At 35.8% G+C, this 14,362-nt stretch overlaps 1 protein-coding gene across 1 annotated transcript in view; it reads left to right on the plus strand.

Moving 5' to 3' along the window:
* atp1a2a (ATPase Na+/K+ transporting subunit alpha 2a) overlaps nt 1-14,362 on the plus strand; it is a 57,686-nt gene that overhangs the window by 27,647 nt on the left and 15,677 nt on the right. The window contains exons 11-14 of the mRNA XM_028472634.1: nt 2,582-2,716; nt 8,417-8,496; nt 10,890-10,999; nt 12,049-12,224. Of these exons, the coding sequence (XP_028328435.1) occupies nt 2,582-2,716; nt 8,417-8,496; nt 10,890-10,999; nt 12,049-12,224 (501 nt within the window). The remainder of the gene's footprint in view (nt 1-2,581; nt 2,717-8,416; nt 8,497-10,889; nt 11,000-12,048; nt 12,225-14,362) is intronic.

The raw sequence follows: 14,362 nt of genomic DNA on the forward strand, positions 1-14,362 counted from the left end.
CATAGGCAAGGCAAGGCAAATTTATTTGTATAGCGCATTTCATACTCAAGGCAACTCAATGTGCTTTACATGATAAAACATTCATTGTTTAAAATCAATAAGAACATTTAAAATCATCAGTAAAATCAATTAAAATCATCAGTAAAATCAATTAAAATCATCAGTAAAATCAATTAAAATCATCAGTAAAATCAATTAAAATCATCAGTAAAATCATCATGACATCAACAACATGACAAAAAATCTCTCTCTCAATCATACGCAGTAGAGAAAAAAAGTGCCTTTAACTTTGATTTAAAAATGTTCACATTAGATGCTGACTTCAGCTCTGCTGGCAGTTTGTTGCACTTCTTTGCAGCATAACAACTAAAAGCAGCATCACCATGTTTACTGTGAACTCTGGGCTCCACTATCTGACCTGTGTCCATAGATCTGAGAGATCTGCTGGGTTCATACCTGACTAACATGCCTCGCTATACCTACCACATGCCATGTGCCTGGTTCTTGTCATGCATTACAATAAGTGAAACATACTACATTAAAAGTTTAAGTCCTCATATTAACCCGGAAAAAGGTGAAAAACCGAGTTTCTATGATCTATTTAATAATTCATGAATAGCCACAAACAAGGACAAATCCAGCAGTGCATGTCCTTGTTTTGCAGCTCTTCATGAATGAATAAGCAGAAACAAAAAGGAATTTGGGGCCTTTATGGCGTCTTCTAGTTTGTAAGGTGTCAGATTAATCAATTTTGCCTTGATTCCAAAAGTGCGCTGAATAGCAGTTATTGCTTTCAAATTTTCATGAGAGGAAATGTTACACCGTACCTAATAATAATTTTTTACCAGCTGAGTCTATTTCTAGAGCTTATTTCACAGGAGTTGAAGACAAAAATCAAACGGAAATGCACCGTAAATATCAACCACTGCACATTCAAACAGGAGATTGTTTTCCTGCTATATTTGTGTGATTTCTAAGTGTGTGACTATTGCACCGACAGCGAAGGCTTTTATTGCAAATCATACATTTTGATGAATGTGAAAAGTTTGTCATCTTGGACCGCTCAACATGTGTACAAAAAAAAGAAAAGATAATTACACAAGTTCTTTGAGGAATTCCAGCCTGGTTTTAGGAAGAAGCAGCACAGCTAAGGAACTTCTTAAAGTTTTTAACAACCTCCTGATTGCTGCTGATGCTGGTAAATCTTCTGTATTAGTTCTTTTAGATTGAAGTGCTGACTTTGACACTGTTGGTCATTTTATTTTATTAGAACAACTTAAACACTGGGTTGGCATGTCTGGTTCACATTGGTTTTATTCCTATTTAAATAACATATCTTTTAATGTCGCTATTGGAAACTCCTCAAGCGCTAAGGTTACTTGTGGGGATCCCCAGGGTTTGGTCCTTGGACCACTCCTCTTCTCACTTTAAATGCTTCTCTGAGGACACAACATCCACCGCAACAATGTGAGCTTCCACTCATATGCGGACGATAACCAATTATATCAGTCTTCTAAACAGAATGGGTTTTAACCTTTTAAATACGCTGAAAAACTGAATAAGAGACATTTCCTGCTGGATGTTTCTCTCACAACTTTATACAGCTGAACCTTGATAAGACCGAGGTACTGGTTGTCGACCATGGTTCAGCTTGTGACTTGGTTAATATTGATGCAATCCATCCATCCATCCATCCATCCATCCATCCATCCATCCATCATCTATCCATTTCATCCATCTAATCCAGTGCTGGTACAGTTACTCACTCGATCAATGCCCACTGGTGGGCGATTGTCACTTTTTCAAATTTTGGGGTTGGTTAATGTCCGGAGAGCAGCTGTTCAATGGGCAAATGTCCTACAATCCATCAATCCCTATCAAATTATCCCGTTCAATGCACTGGAGCCTCTCTCATCTGAGCACAATATGGGGCAGTTTTTTTTTTTTTTCCATAACTACATGCTGGAAAACATAAAAGTTACAGTATATTTATATATAAGCCTGGAAGGTGATTGGGTTTGTGCTGTAGGAACATATTTTGTGAGGAATATTGCACTGGTTTTTATCTTTATTCTCTCAGAGCTGTAGTGCAGGCTTACAGTGAGGCTGTGGGTAGCACCACCAAATTTAAGATGATTTTCTTTAAGCTGCTTTATATTTTCTGTTATGTGTTGGTTAATCTTTTGCCACTAAAGTGTTCATTGCAAGCAAAAGACAGTGAGTGTGTGTCTATGACTGTCTCTCTCTGTGAGCTACAGCTTCCCCCTTAGTCAGGTGGAATAGGATCAACACCTTGGCACCTTGGGGGCCTTAACAGGATAAGCAGGTGTCGACTGTAGAAGGAGGGTGACAATGTGAAGCAAGTGATCGTGAAACGCTTTAAAGTGACATCATCCCGCATAATAATGAAGCAGATAAATGCATTCAATAAGTCCTGAAGCACAGGTTTTATTAAAATCTTAACAGATGACATTGTTTGGTATCTCCTACACAGAAGGTTGTGAGGTAGACGAAGCTTATTTGTTTGTAAGCATGAGCATCCGTGCTAATGTACCCCTCTGTGTGTGTGTTTGTTTCTCAGAGGGAAACAGCTGGAGACGCCTCTGAGTCTGCACTGCTGAAATGCATTGAGCTGTGCTGTGGAAGCGTTCGGGAAATGAGAGGCAGAAACCACAAAGTGGCAGAAATACCATTTAACTCCACCAACAAGTACCAGGTAGGCAGCGGTAATCGTGTTTGTTCATGATGAGAACAACTGTGTGCTGAGACTGACAAAAATAACATTTTGTCAATTCAATTAATCCCTCAAATCATTCTGTCTGTGCTAAGGGGAGGAAAGATAAATATTTCTATATATTTATGCATCTTTTTTTTTTTTTTTGCTATTTATCAAAAAGTTATCATACATATTAAGTTCTGTTTATTTTCAACTCACCTGTACCTGATTTCGATATACATGAAATGTGAAGTCCTCTGCTGTTTAACCCATATATCTAAGAAGCAGTGGGCAGATACTGCACGGTGTCCCTGGATGAATTAGAGGTTAATGGCCTTGCTCATGGGGCCACAGCAGCAGTGATGACGCACACTCCATTAACCTTTAGGCCACTACATTGAATGCAAAAATTCTACAGAAATTCACCCTTGACTACTATGACATGAGTACATAAGACAAGCACACAAGTGACTAAGTAACCAAAGGGTTTAACAACTGTAAAATTCAGTTCAATGGGTATATTATCATTATTATTTTTTCATTATTTATTTTCAATCACACATTATTGGTCACTATGTAATGGAGAGCATGGTTCTACCCGGCTTATTATCACATTTAATTGGTTCATTTGGAGTTTTGATCAAGGCTTTTTTTATAATCAATAATAATAATAATAATACTAATAATAATAATTATAGCTTGGATTTATATAGCACTTTTTGCAAGGAGACTCAAAGCGCGTTACAGAAACCATTATTCTTTGTCACCAATCATAGCGTTGGTGGTAAGCGACATTGGAGCCACAGCTGCCATTTCATGCCTATGGCCCCTCTGACCACAACCAACTTTCATGCACAATTCATACCCATTCATACAAGGCAATGTAGCTAAAGTGCCTTGCTCAAGGACACAACAACAATGTCTTAGATAGGGCAGGATTCGAACCTCCAACCCTTCTCTTATTAGTCGACCAACTCTACCACTGAACCACGGCACTTTAAATATTATTCATTTGAAAAGTCACTTTAAAAAAAGAAAAAAAAAGAAAAAAAAAGCCTTTCAATAACTTAACGTATATGAACAAATGTCATCCATATTATTGTTTCCACCTGTATTCATCAAGTCCAGGAAATGCATACGCTCATATGCATTTTCTCACTGCACCAACCTGCTCTACATTGGCCTTGTTTACATGTTTTTTTTTTCAATTCTGAATTATTTATTCCAAATTAAATCATTCTGAACTCAAATGTTCTGCTTTGTGTTTACATGGAAATAGTAATTTCCGAACGAGGTTTACATGGAAAACTGGTTTATTCGGCTTTATTTAATTCCGCTTTTCACGTCTATCAGGAAAAACACACAACAAACCTTTTATTGTCGGCTATAACACAGACGACCACACATGAGAACTGTTTTCACCTTTATTTTTATTGTATTTTTGAAGCAGCAGCTCAACAATAACACACGGTTTCAGTTTGGACCGTGGAGCGGACGAGAGATAGGAACTAGTCACCGGTAAAAAGTCTGGAAAACAATCATCAGGAATAAATATTTGCTCCCTGGTAAAGATAGTAGCTCTAACAACTGGTAAAATGATAAACTGGTGATATTACAGCCTGTGCAGCAGTGCAAAGATGCATTTACTCCGCTTCCGGGTCCTAGTGCTGCCGTCCGGTGAAGCCTGTTCCGTTTACCGAGGTCTGAGTGTGTTTAATAAGTCTGTGTGTGTCCGTGTGAAAGTCCGCATGTTTATGCCTCTGTCCATCCACTTTTTTCAATATATCCAAGTCTTTTTAAGGCTCTTATTAAATAGTCTAGGTTGGGAATCTGGGCCGCCGCCATCTTGGATTATGTCATCACCGCAAGTCGCGCATGCGCAAAACGATACGAATGATCTTCACGCGGCTTTAACCAAGATAAGTGTTTACAAAAAAGAGGAATTATCTAATTCGGAATTAAAAACGGAATGTACCGGCCACTTAATTCGGAATGAACTTTAATTTGGAATTCAATTAGCATTAGGAATTATGTGTTTACAAGGTCAGGTTACGGAGGAATTCACTTTTATTCCGCTTTAAAGAGGAATTAAATCGCTCTCGTAAACGTGGCCACTCATATTGCTATTCATTGCCATACTTGGAAAAGTGCCAACAGGCCACAAACACAGCATTAGAAAAGTCTCGCAGCAATAGAGCTTTGAGCTGTAAGTTTTATGTATGCACACATCTGGATTGTGAAATGGTTTGTTTTGGCTCCCCACAAAGAGTTACAGTCAGGTTAGCATTGTTAGCAAATTGGGAATAGTGTCTCCTTATTTGAATCAGCGGCTCAATGGAACGACTTCCTATTTACGTGACAGAATGAGGTCTGGTGATACAACATTTGGATGGAGTTAGTACGGTGAAGGCCTGATGTTTGATGCGCTGGCTGTAAATCCTTTGACATTCCCTTAATTGAAATTCCTTTTTATTTCTCAGTGCAGCGGACAGCTCTAGGCGGTGGGATTATGGATACATGTTGTCTGTTCGTTTGCTTTTACTTCTTTTTCTGATGCAACATCTCTGACGTGTTCTGTAAATTACATGATGCATGGTTCAATCTGATTTAAAGGCAAGCTGGTGGCCTCTGTCCAAGAAAGGTCACTGGGATTTGATGTGCTCGCCAAGAGGAAATCCTGATGAAACTCAGTTTTTTTCAAGATAAATCCACCATTGTTGCACCTTCTCAACGCGCACCTAAACCTTTATTCAGTAAAATGAAAAACTGTGTTCTGCACTGTTTTCTGATCCAATATAGTAACTTAGTATTAAATCTACCTTTAATGTGTAGTTTACATGTTTATTAAAAGTAAAATTGCAGCTTGTTACCCCTAAATTACAGCAGAGTGAAAGTTGTTGAATAGAGAGGTCCCAATCCCATATTGATTGGTCCGATATCAGCAAAAAAAGAAAAAAATGGATCTGATTATATCGACTTGTATCTTAAATATCCGCAAAAAGCAATAACCATTCAAGACTCCACTCCAACACTTCTATCCAGCAGCTGACAGAACTATATACTGACAGTAAAAAGTGAATTTGCATTGTTATTCTGCACTTTAAAGCGCAATTTGTTTATCACTATTAATGGATTTTAGGTTAATTTTCAGGAACTTCTATTTAATGTTTAAATTAAGCTAGTGGCTATTTTACACTTTAATTATTATTTTTTTTTTTGGTTTTGTATTGGATTTATTGTTGTTATTTTTCAGAGTTTTCTAATTTGTTTTTATTAATCTCATTCAATTGTAGAATATTTTTTTTATGTTTCAGGTTAAAATGTATGTAACCCATTGGTTAATAATAAATTGATCAGTTTCACTACTGTTGCTGACTAATGGTCTCTGTTTAAGAAATATCACTTGATCAAACCCTTTCAATAATACCACACTATAAAATAAGCAATGAAAGTATGAATGATTCCTGCTTATATGGGATCGGATTAATTCTAATATCAATACTATGGGGCGCCGATTGTAAAGTTGCCAATCCTAAAATAAACAGCAACTTTTTGCAACATTTAGCAACAATTCACATTTAAAAAGTTACCTTTGACTAGATTTACAGTAATATTTGTGAAATTTGTGATACATTTTTTCTCATAAAAATATGTTGATGTTAAATATGAAATCTACAGTATATCTAAATGTTAAATCTAAATTTAAATTTTAAATGCTAGCTGTTAAATGTAAATATTAAATGTGAATGTTAAATGTCAAATGTTAAATTTAAATCTAAATGTTAAATCTAAATGTTAAATTTAAATCTAAATGTTAAATCTCGATGTTAAATTTAAATCTATATGTTACAAGTGAAACTCAATATTTAGCTATAATGCAAATTCACCGGAAGTGCCAAAATAAAAGATTTATACTTCGCATTTATATTTAAATGAAATATTTAGATTTTACATTTAAATTTAGATTTCATATTTAACATTTCGATTTCATATTTCATATTTAACATTTCGATTTCATATTTCATATTAAACATTTCGATTTAAAGTCAACCTTTAGATTTAACATTGACATGTTTTTTTGAGAAAAAAATTATCACAAATATGACAAATATTGCTGTAAATCTGGTCAAAAGTAACAGAATTTGAATTGCGTGCGTTGCTAAATGTTATTAAAAAAAAAAAAAAAAAAAGTTGCTGTTTATTTTAGCATGCACAGCCTTACATTTGGCACCCCGTACAATACTCAAGGCTTCAATATTGGTATCATGTCGGAAGTAAAAAAGTTGGATCAGGACAACCCTAGGGTTAAATCTGTCATAGATGGGTATCGGGTGTTCCTGGGCTTGCATTCGTTCATCTGGAACCATTCTAGCATCCCTTGCTTCCCTTCACAGAATAATTAGGTTCTGAAATGGTGTTTGTCTTGCCCTTAATACTGTTTTTGCCTTTATGTTTATCTTTGCTTCTTTGAAAACAGAGGAGTTTTTCAGTATCTAAATGTTCCTGGGAAAAAGGATTGGTTTAAATTGTAGATTGTGTTAAAAAAGTCGACAACAGTTAATTACGGGTTGTAAACAAATGCCATACAGTAGTAAGTCAGTGCACAGTGTATTAACACTTTACTCAAGGGCATGGGAATAATTATAGCATGCATGTATGCATTACTTACCACACTCAGTTATCTTAGCCTGTCAGGAGATTTAACCCTGAATATGAATAAGACAGTGGTGTGGAAATCAACCACTTCCAGAATGCATTTTCAGCACTTGGTTCCCATGCTTAAAAATAGGAACGTCTTTGTTGATGAGGAGGGGAGAAAAAAGCAATTTTGTTCTGGTTTTCTGAGATTAGATATGCTGTGACTCTGATACAAATTACCTGTGGGAGTGTGTGCGTGCACAGTTGTTTAGCTATGGGTTTAGGTGGTGGAAGGGATGGTGCAAAGTCTAACGCCACATGTGGGAGAGTGAATGAAAGCTCTTTCAGCAGCAGGAATACATGCCTTTCAATGTGAAATCAGTCAAAGTCACTTTTCATCTTGAATCACCTGGAAAAATATGACAAGCGCGCACAGAAAAAGATAGATATTTTATGTTGCTAGTACACAAAGTGGCACCTTTTCATACCAAATAAACAACATTATTCGACCACAGTCATAGAAACCATTAACAATATGATGCCGAACCAGTACGACAGGACATTGTATCACAAAATATTGTGCAATTTCAGCTGCGACACACACAAAAAGTCATCATGAAATCTCAATATTATTATAAAATCATATAACATTCTATCATGCCTATTCTCTGTCTGTAAATTGGTCATAGTCTTTCTTTTCTTCGCTTCTAATTAATATTTTTTACTGAAATGTTTGCAACTCCTGCTTGAAATGAATTGTTTAAATAACGTATTTAATGACAATGATTTAATGCTTCATAAACTTCTGAACAGGAAGACGTTCTGGAAGTAGAGCTAGTATCTATTCCTAGCAATGCAAAGATTAATCATAATAGATAAATATTAGAAGTAGTAGGGTAATGGTCTGCTACTGAATTTACAGTAACTACAGCCTTTCTTTTGCATTCTTTTCAATCAAAGAAAAACTATGTATTTGTAAATTTAGAATTGTGTATAAAGATTCTTTTTTTTTTTCTTCTTTTGGACCATTTTTATGATCCGTTTTTTTGTTTTCTCCTCTAGCTTTCCATCCATGAGGTAGAGGACAATCCTTCAGGTCACATTCTGGTCATGAAGGGAGCACCTGAAAGAATCCTAGACAGGTTTGTTAATCAATATAGACTCAATAAATGTTATTGATTGTTCTTTTACTTACAATGATTATCCTGGTTTGAAACTATCTAACACGGGATTAAAATAAAATGTAAATATTGTCTTTCAATTATTATTATTTATTTGTTATGTATTTAGTTTTGATTTCAGTCATACAGATATATACAGCATATAATGTGATTCATTATCAAAATGGCATACTAACGTACTACTCATACTAAGTCTGATGTCAAAATAACTATGTAGTGCGTTCATATTAGATAGTATGGAAAGAGGGAGTACCCAGATTAATACTATCTTAGGACAATTCCCTAGTGTGCACGGTGGGCACACGAGTCATATGCAACCGTCCCATGATGCATTGTGGGGGGAACGTAAAATCTTCCTATAACCGGCTTCAAGCAAGAAACCAAACATTCCCTTTTCAAAACAAGAGCATCTCTTCTTGTCCATTCGTTTTTAGCCCTTTGGTAAATAGGACTCTTGTTTTGAAGTAGACTTGAAGTTTTGTCAGTAGCACAATGGCAGGTTTCCGAAAATCTCCGAAATGTCGACATGAAATGTGTTTCCGCGAGTTTTATGGATCAAATGACCACATCTTGGGAAACTTGGAAGCAGGCACGTGCAGAGGGGTGGGGGTGGGGGACGGCAAGGGTGCTGAGCACCTGCCCCTTTGTCCCTTGATGCCCAAAGTGCCCTTTTGTCAAAGTGATTTTTTTTTTTTTGTATGTGTGTGTGTGTGTTACATTTGCTACAGATGACAGATTTTTTCCGCTCCTTCTTCAGAGCACATAAGATCTTAATTTCTGTCAGGACATAAAGACAATTTCAACCAAAAGGGTACAAAAGTGTATCTGGAGAAAATCACCTACCCTAGCTTTAACTGGTTATATTGCAAGGTATGTTTCTATATGGTGTTTCAAATTTGTGCTCCATGTGCCCCCTTTTAACTTTGAGCACTTACCCCTCCAAAGGTCTCTGCACAGCCCTGCTTGGAAGTATACTCAAGAACGGGAACGGTCATCATCCTAATCTTCCTAACCATACTTATAATATATAGTAGACAGTATATACTCATTGAGTTAGTAGTGTGTAATACGTAATGTACCATTTTGAAAACAGCCATTATTTTTTTAGTTGTTTTTTTTTTATCAGCACTTTGTTCAAACGATACACCAAGAAGCAATATATACAAAGCCTATTTCTAGTTTTACGCCCTAGCTTTGACATAAGGGCACATCATTGTCAACATAGTGCTCTATTCAGTAGCTTTGCTAATATTTCTCTAACTTCTCAGATCTACAATATCTGCTTTTTAACTATGTCTGAAATGCGCTGAAAATCAGAAATTGATATTTATACACCACCAATGCACATTAAAGTTTCAGCGACTTCACCACTCAATCAACCTAAAGATGCATAAGCTTAACTCAGGGACTTGACGGAGGTTGTAAGCAGCTTTCCAGACATTCCCAAGGATGTTTCAGCACATGCTGGCTGGATTTTATTTTTTAAAAAATCAATTTAAAAAAGAAATTTTTTTGTTTTTTGTTTTTTCCCTATATTTTTTGTATAATCAACATTTTTCTTAATGTATTTTTCACATTTTTGTGGACGTGTGTTTTCTACTACTGGAGACACTGTCACTTCTCAGCTGAGCAGCCGAACTACTGGGCATGTTGACCCTACATAAAAATCTTAAAAATGATGCCACTTCCACACCTCCATTCCGGTAGATGGCGCCGTCGTTATAATAATAATAATAATAATAAAAAAGATGTTTTGAAGCAAATATTTTTGACTGAATTTGTCCTCTGAATGATCAATATCTTCTGATGAACATATACATCGACTTGATTTTTCATCGCTACGTTTAATTTTGATTATAACCCGGTAGAATATCGCAATGTATTGCGATATCACAATATATCGTAGTATCACAACACGCGTGATATTGTGATAATATCGCATCGTGGCACAAGTATCGTGATACGTATCGTATTGCGACATCCTCGTCAATACTCACCCCTCGTCTCAAGTCTCTGGGTTTCCAACAAGAGAAGGAGTTAACAGACGTTCTAGAATTACCAAACATCTAGAAATGCCACGACTAGGAAAGGATTTTGTCGTCAAGTGAGGAAATAGTTTAGGCTGTGTTTAAAAAAAAGAAAAGGTTTTAGGATAGTTACATCTTGGAATGACTGTGTTTAAAATGGCTTTAGTTGAATGAGAATATTTCTTTTTTCCTAAAGTACAGATAAGGCTTTATTTTTAGATTGGATTGATCATTTATTCATCGTCCCTGTGTGACACATTAACTGTACAAATAAAGATCATATTTCAGCCAGCGTCAGCGACTAATGTGTAATCAAATGCTTTACAGGTGCAGTACCATAATGATCCACGGCCAAGAACAGCCACTTGATGAAAACTGGAGAGACGCTTTCCAAAATGCCTACATGGAGCTGGGCGGACTGGGAGAGAGAGTGCTCGGTACATTTGGCAGCACACACTAAAATGAGTCCGCGGGGGAATAGGTGGAAAGGAGTGACAGTCGGACACAGCTTTTAGTTTCTATAACGTGCTTGAAAATGTTCATTGCAGCAATCTAAGGGAGGCTTTGTGAGCATGGTTTGTTGAAGAGTAGCTGATGGATTGTTTGGTACCTGCTTTTAGCCAATATTCATATCCTGTTCTTTATGATGTAGTGATACAGTGTATTTTAATAACAATGATTGTTCCTTTTCGAGATTAACTATTTGTAAAAAAAAAAAAAGTATTAAATGGTTTAAGATTACAACAGGATTTGAAGCCTTTATAAATATCACCTGCTCATCTATTAATATACTGCAATAACAAAATACAAGTAGGATTTGTTATTAAAGTAGCTTTTTTTTAATTAAGATTTCTTGTCATTTATTAAGGGTGTAAGAAAAAATAAATTTGGTAACATATCCTGATATATTAGACAATACAAATTGATTTTTTAAATTTTGGTTTTTAACAAAAAAGCAATAATATGCTTACATATGCATAGCATGCATTTTATTTTCATATAACATACTGGGCACTTTTATAGATGTATGTGGTTACCTTTTTTTTTTTTTTTTTTTAAGAATTTAAAGACTGTGTTGGATAAGCAAAATTTTAACTTTTTGGAAAAAATGTATGAGACAGTTTAATAAACATACCACTTGTGTTTTTGATTTTGGTACTTGAAATACAGTTAGTTACCATTAATTGTTTTCGCAAGTTTAAAGAAAATTAAATAAATAAATTGTATTTCATACCATTTCGTACTTGTAAAGGTGAAATTTATAATTATTGATATTGCAATATATTGCAATGTATATGTATTTTTTAAGTATCGGGATATATCGTATCGTGACACACAAATCGTGAATCGTATCGTGTCGTCAGATTGATGGCAATGCACACCCCTACACAACATAAAAAGAGCTTGTGAGAGGTGACTGTGGGCATTGAAATGTTATTTCTTCCTGTTATTGGGGATCACCTCACTGATTCCTCTTCTGTTGCAGGCTTCTGCCACTCCAATCTGCCCCCATCCCAGTTCCCTCGCGGGTTTTCCTTCGATTGCGACGACATGAACTTCCCCACAGATCGCCTCTGCTTTTTGGGCCTCATTTCTATGATTGATCCACCTCGTGCCGCTGTGCCAGATGCTGTGGGTAAATGCCGCTCAGCTGGTATCAAGGTAATTGCCTTGACGGATTCATCATTCCTTTTCATTTTTGAAACCTCTTTTTCCTGGGTTTTATTTATTGAGCTGTGTGAGAAAAGGATATTCACATAACGTGTGATGTATTTTCTAATCACTATAAAAGCGTTTAGATAATAATTCATGCAATTATAAATAATCATTGGGATGGTAAAGGATGGCGTATAGATAAATGAAATGTTTTTTTTAGTGTGAAATCTGCTAATGACATTTTCATCGACCATTAAGGTACTGCAGAAGTAACTGAGATCCCACTTATCTCCATTACTACACTGTGTATAAAGTCTAAGAAGCTGCAAGGTGCAAAAAATATATTACTCTGGTATAGTTCTCTGAAGTTTATTGTTCGAAGTGTACGTACATTTTCCAGACTTTTTCTACATAAGCGTAATGTGCCCATGTTTCTTCACTATGTCAGGATGGCCAAGTGGTCTAACACGCTGCATTCAAGGATTATTCTTTCCGTGGATTCGAATCCCACTTTTGTCTTATGTATTTCTTCATTTTAACATATTTATAACATAGCAAATTGAATATAGCAAATTCCACATTTAAAAATAAACATTTTAACGTTTTTCCTGTGTTAGGGATAGGCCTAGGGTTAAAAATACATAACAAAACAGTATTTCCTGGGTTAGGGTTAGGGCTAAAATAAAAGGGTTAGCGGGGTAGCTAAAAATAAATATGAGCTACAATAAATCTGACGGAACTTTAAGTCACGTGGCGCACCTATCACGTCACCTAAACTGGCCAATGAGGGACGCTCCGTATCCGTATGAATAGCCTCGGCCTTTATTGTTGGTTGAACAACTTTTAATTTTAAATAAAAGTTGATAACAAGCTGCCTGACAGGCTCTAAATTAGGAAAGTGGCATCAAACAGGGAAATTGGATTTTTTTCACATTTAAACATCTCTCTTTTCATGCATGCTTTATCATATATAGCTGATAATGAACTGTTGAATTATGCACTGTGATAAGCTTGAAGTGGAGGAAATGTTTAAAGATAACGATGACATGTCTGATGAAGTGTCAAAATTGTATTTTCGTCGCATGGCGTGTGAAGGTGTAAATACTTCCAAGAAATAAGTAGAAGAAGAAAAAAAGAAGCAATTACATTTGTTATCATGAAAAACAATAAATCAATAAATTGTGGTAAAGCCCTTTTTCATGAGAGATGAAGTAGACTCTGGAAGACATGGAGCTGTGTGGGATTCTTTACTGAGTGAAAAGGTGATAATACTGCACCAGTAAAGTCCCACCAAGGCAAAGATTTGAAAGCAAACTTGGAGGAACGTTAAGAAATGTGTTTTATTTATGTTCACAGAGGGCGTGGTCAACCAAGACAACTAATTGTAGCAGTACACACTCTCCTAAATGTATGGTTATCTAAGCTCTGTAACAACTAAAGTGTAGACTGTGCTGCTGTACGTGCTATACTGGGTGTCTGCTCATTCATGCATCCTATATGCTGCTGCTGCATCGTGGGAATATTACAGTGGAGATGAGATAAACCGTTCCACATTATTGTGGTATATATCTTACAAAGCTCAGTACCAAATAATGGGAACAATGTAATTTTTGTGTGATATACAGTGTAATAATGTTGTTGTTATTTGCTCAAATGAAAATCCCAACTCCTCCCAGTCTTTTTTCTACTGTTTTTCATAGAGATTTAAAAGGCACATTAAATTGTGTCCTTAGCAGTGGATATAATTCATCTTCAGTGAAAGAACACCAAATATGTTTTATTATTCTAAATGCTCCTCGGTCACATCTGTGATTAAATGAATAATGAGGCTTTTTTTGTGTGTGAAGTCCATTTGTCAAACGGTTACAAAGGACTGGATACAGTATGTCAATTTATTTAAATGAAGAACAATAAAATATTCTGCTGTGGCAAAACAGAAATAAAAGCACTTTGCCCCAGACTTTGTGACTCACCGTTCCCTCACAAAGTGACATGAATAAGGATAAGACAAGTAATTAATTAGGAAAGTTCCTGCAAGAACAGTGTCAAAATACTGCCTGCTTTTGTTGAAAATAAATTGAATTTGAACGAGATTCTGAATATTTAAACCACATGAAAACAGAACTGTGCTCTGGTGTAATCTG

Source organism: Gouania willdenowi, chromosome 17 (genome assembly GCF_900634775.1).
Source record: "Gouania willdenowi chromosome 17, fGouWil2.1, whole genome shotgun sequence".
Classification (NCBI taxonomy): Eukaryota; Metazoa; Chordata; class Actinopteri; order Blenniiformes; family Gobiesocidae; genus Gouania; species Gouania willdenowi.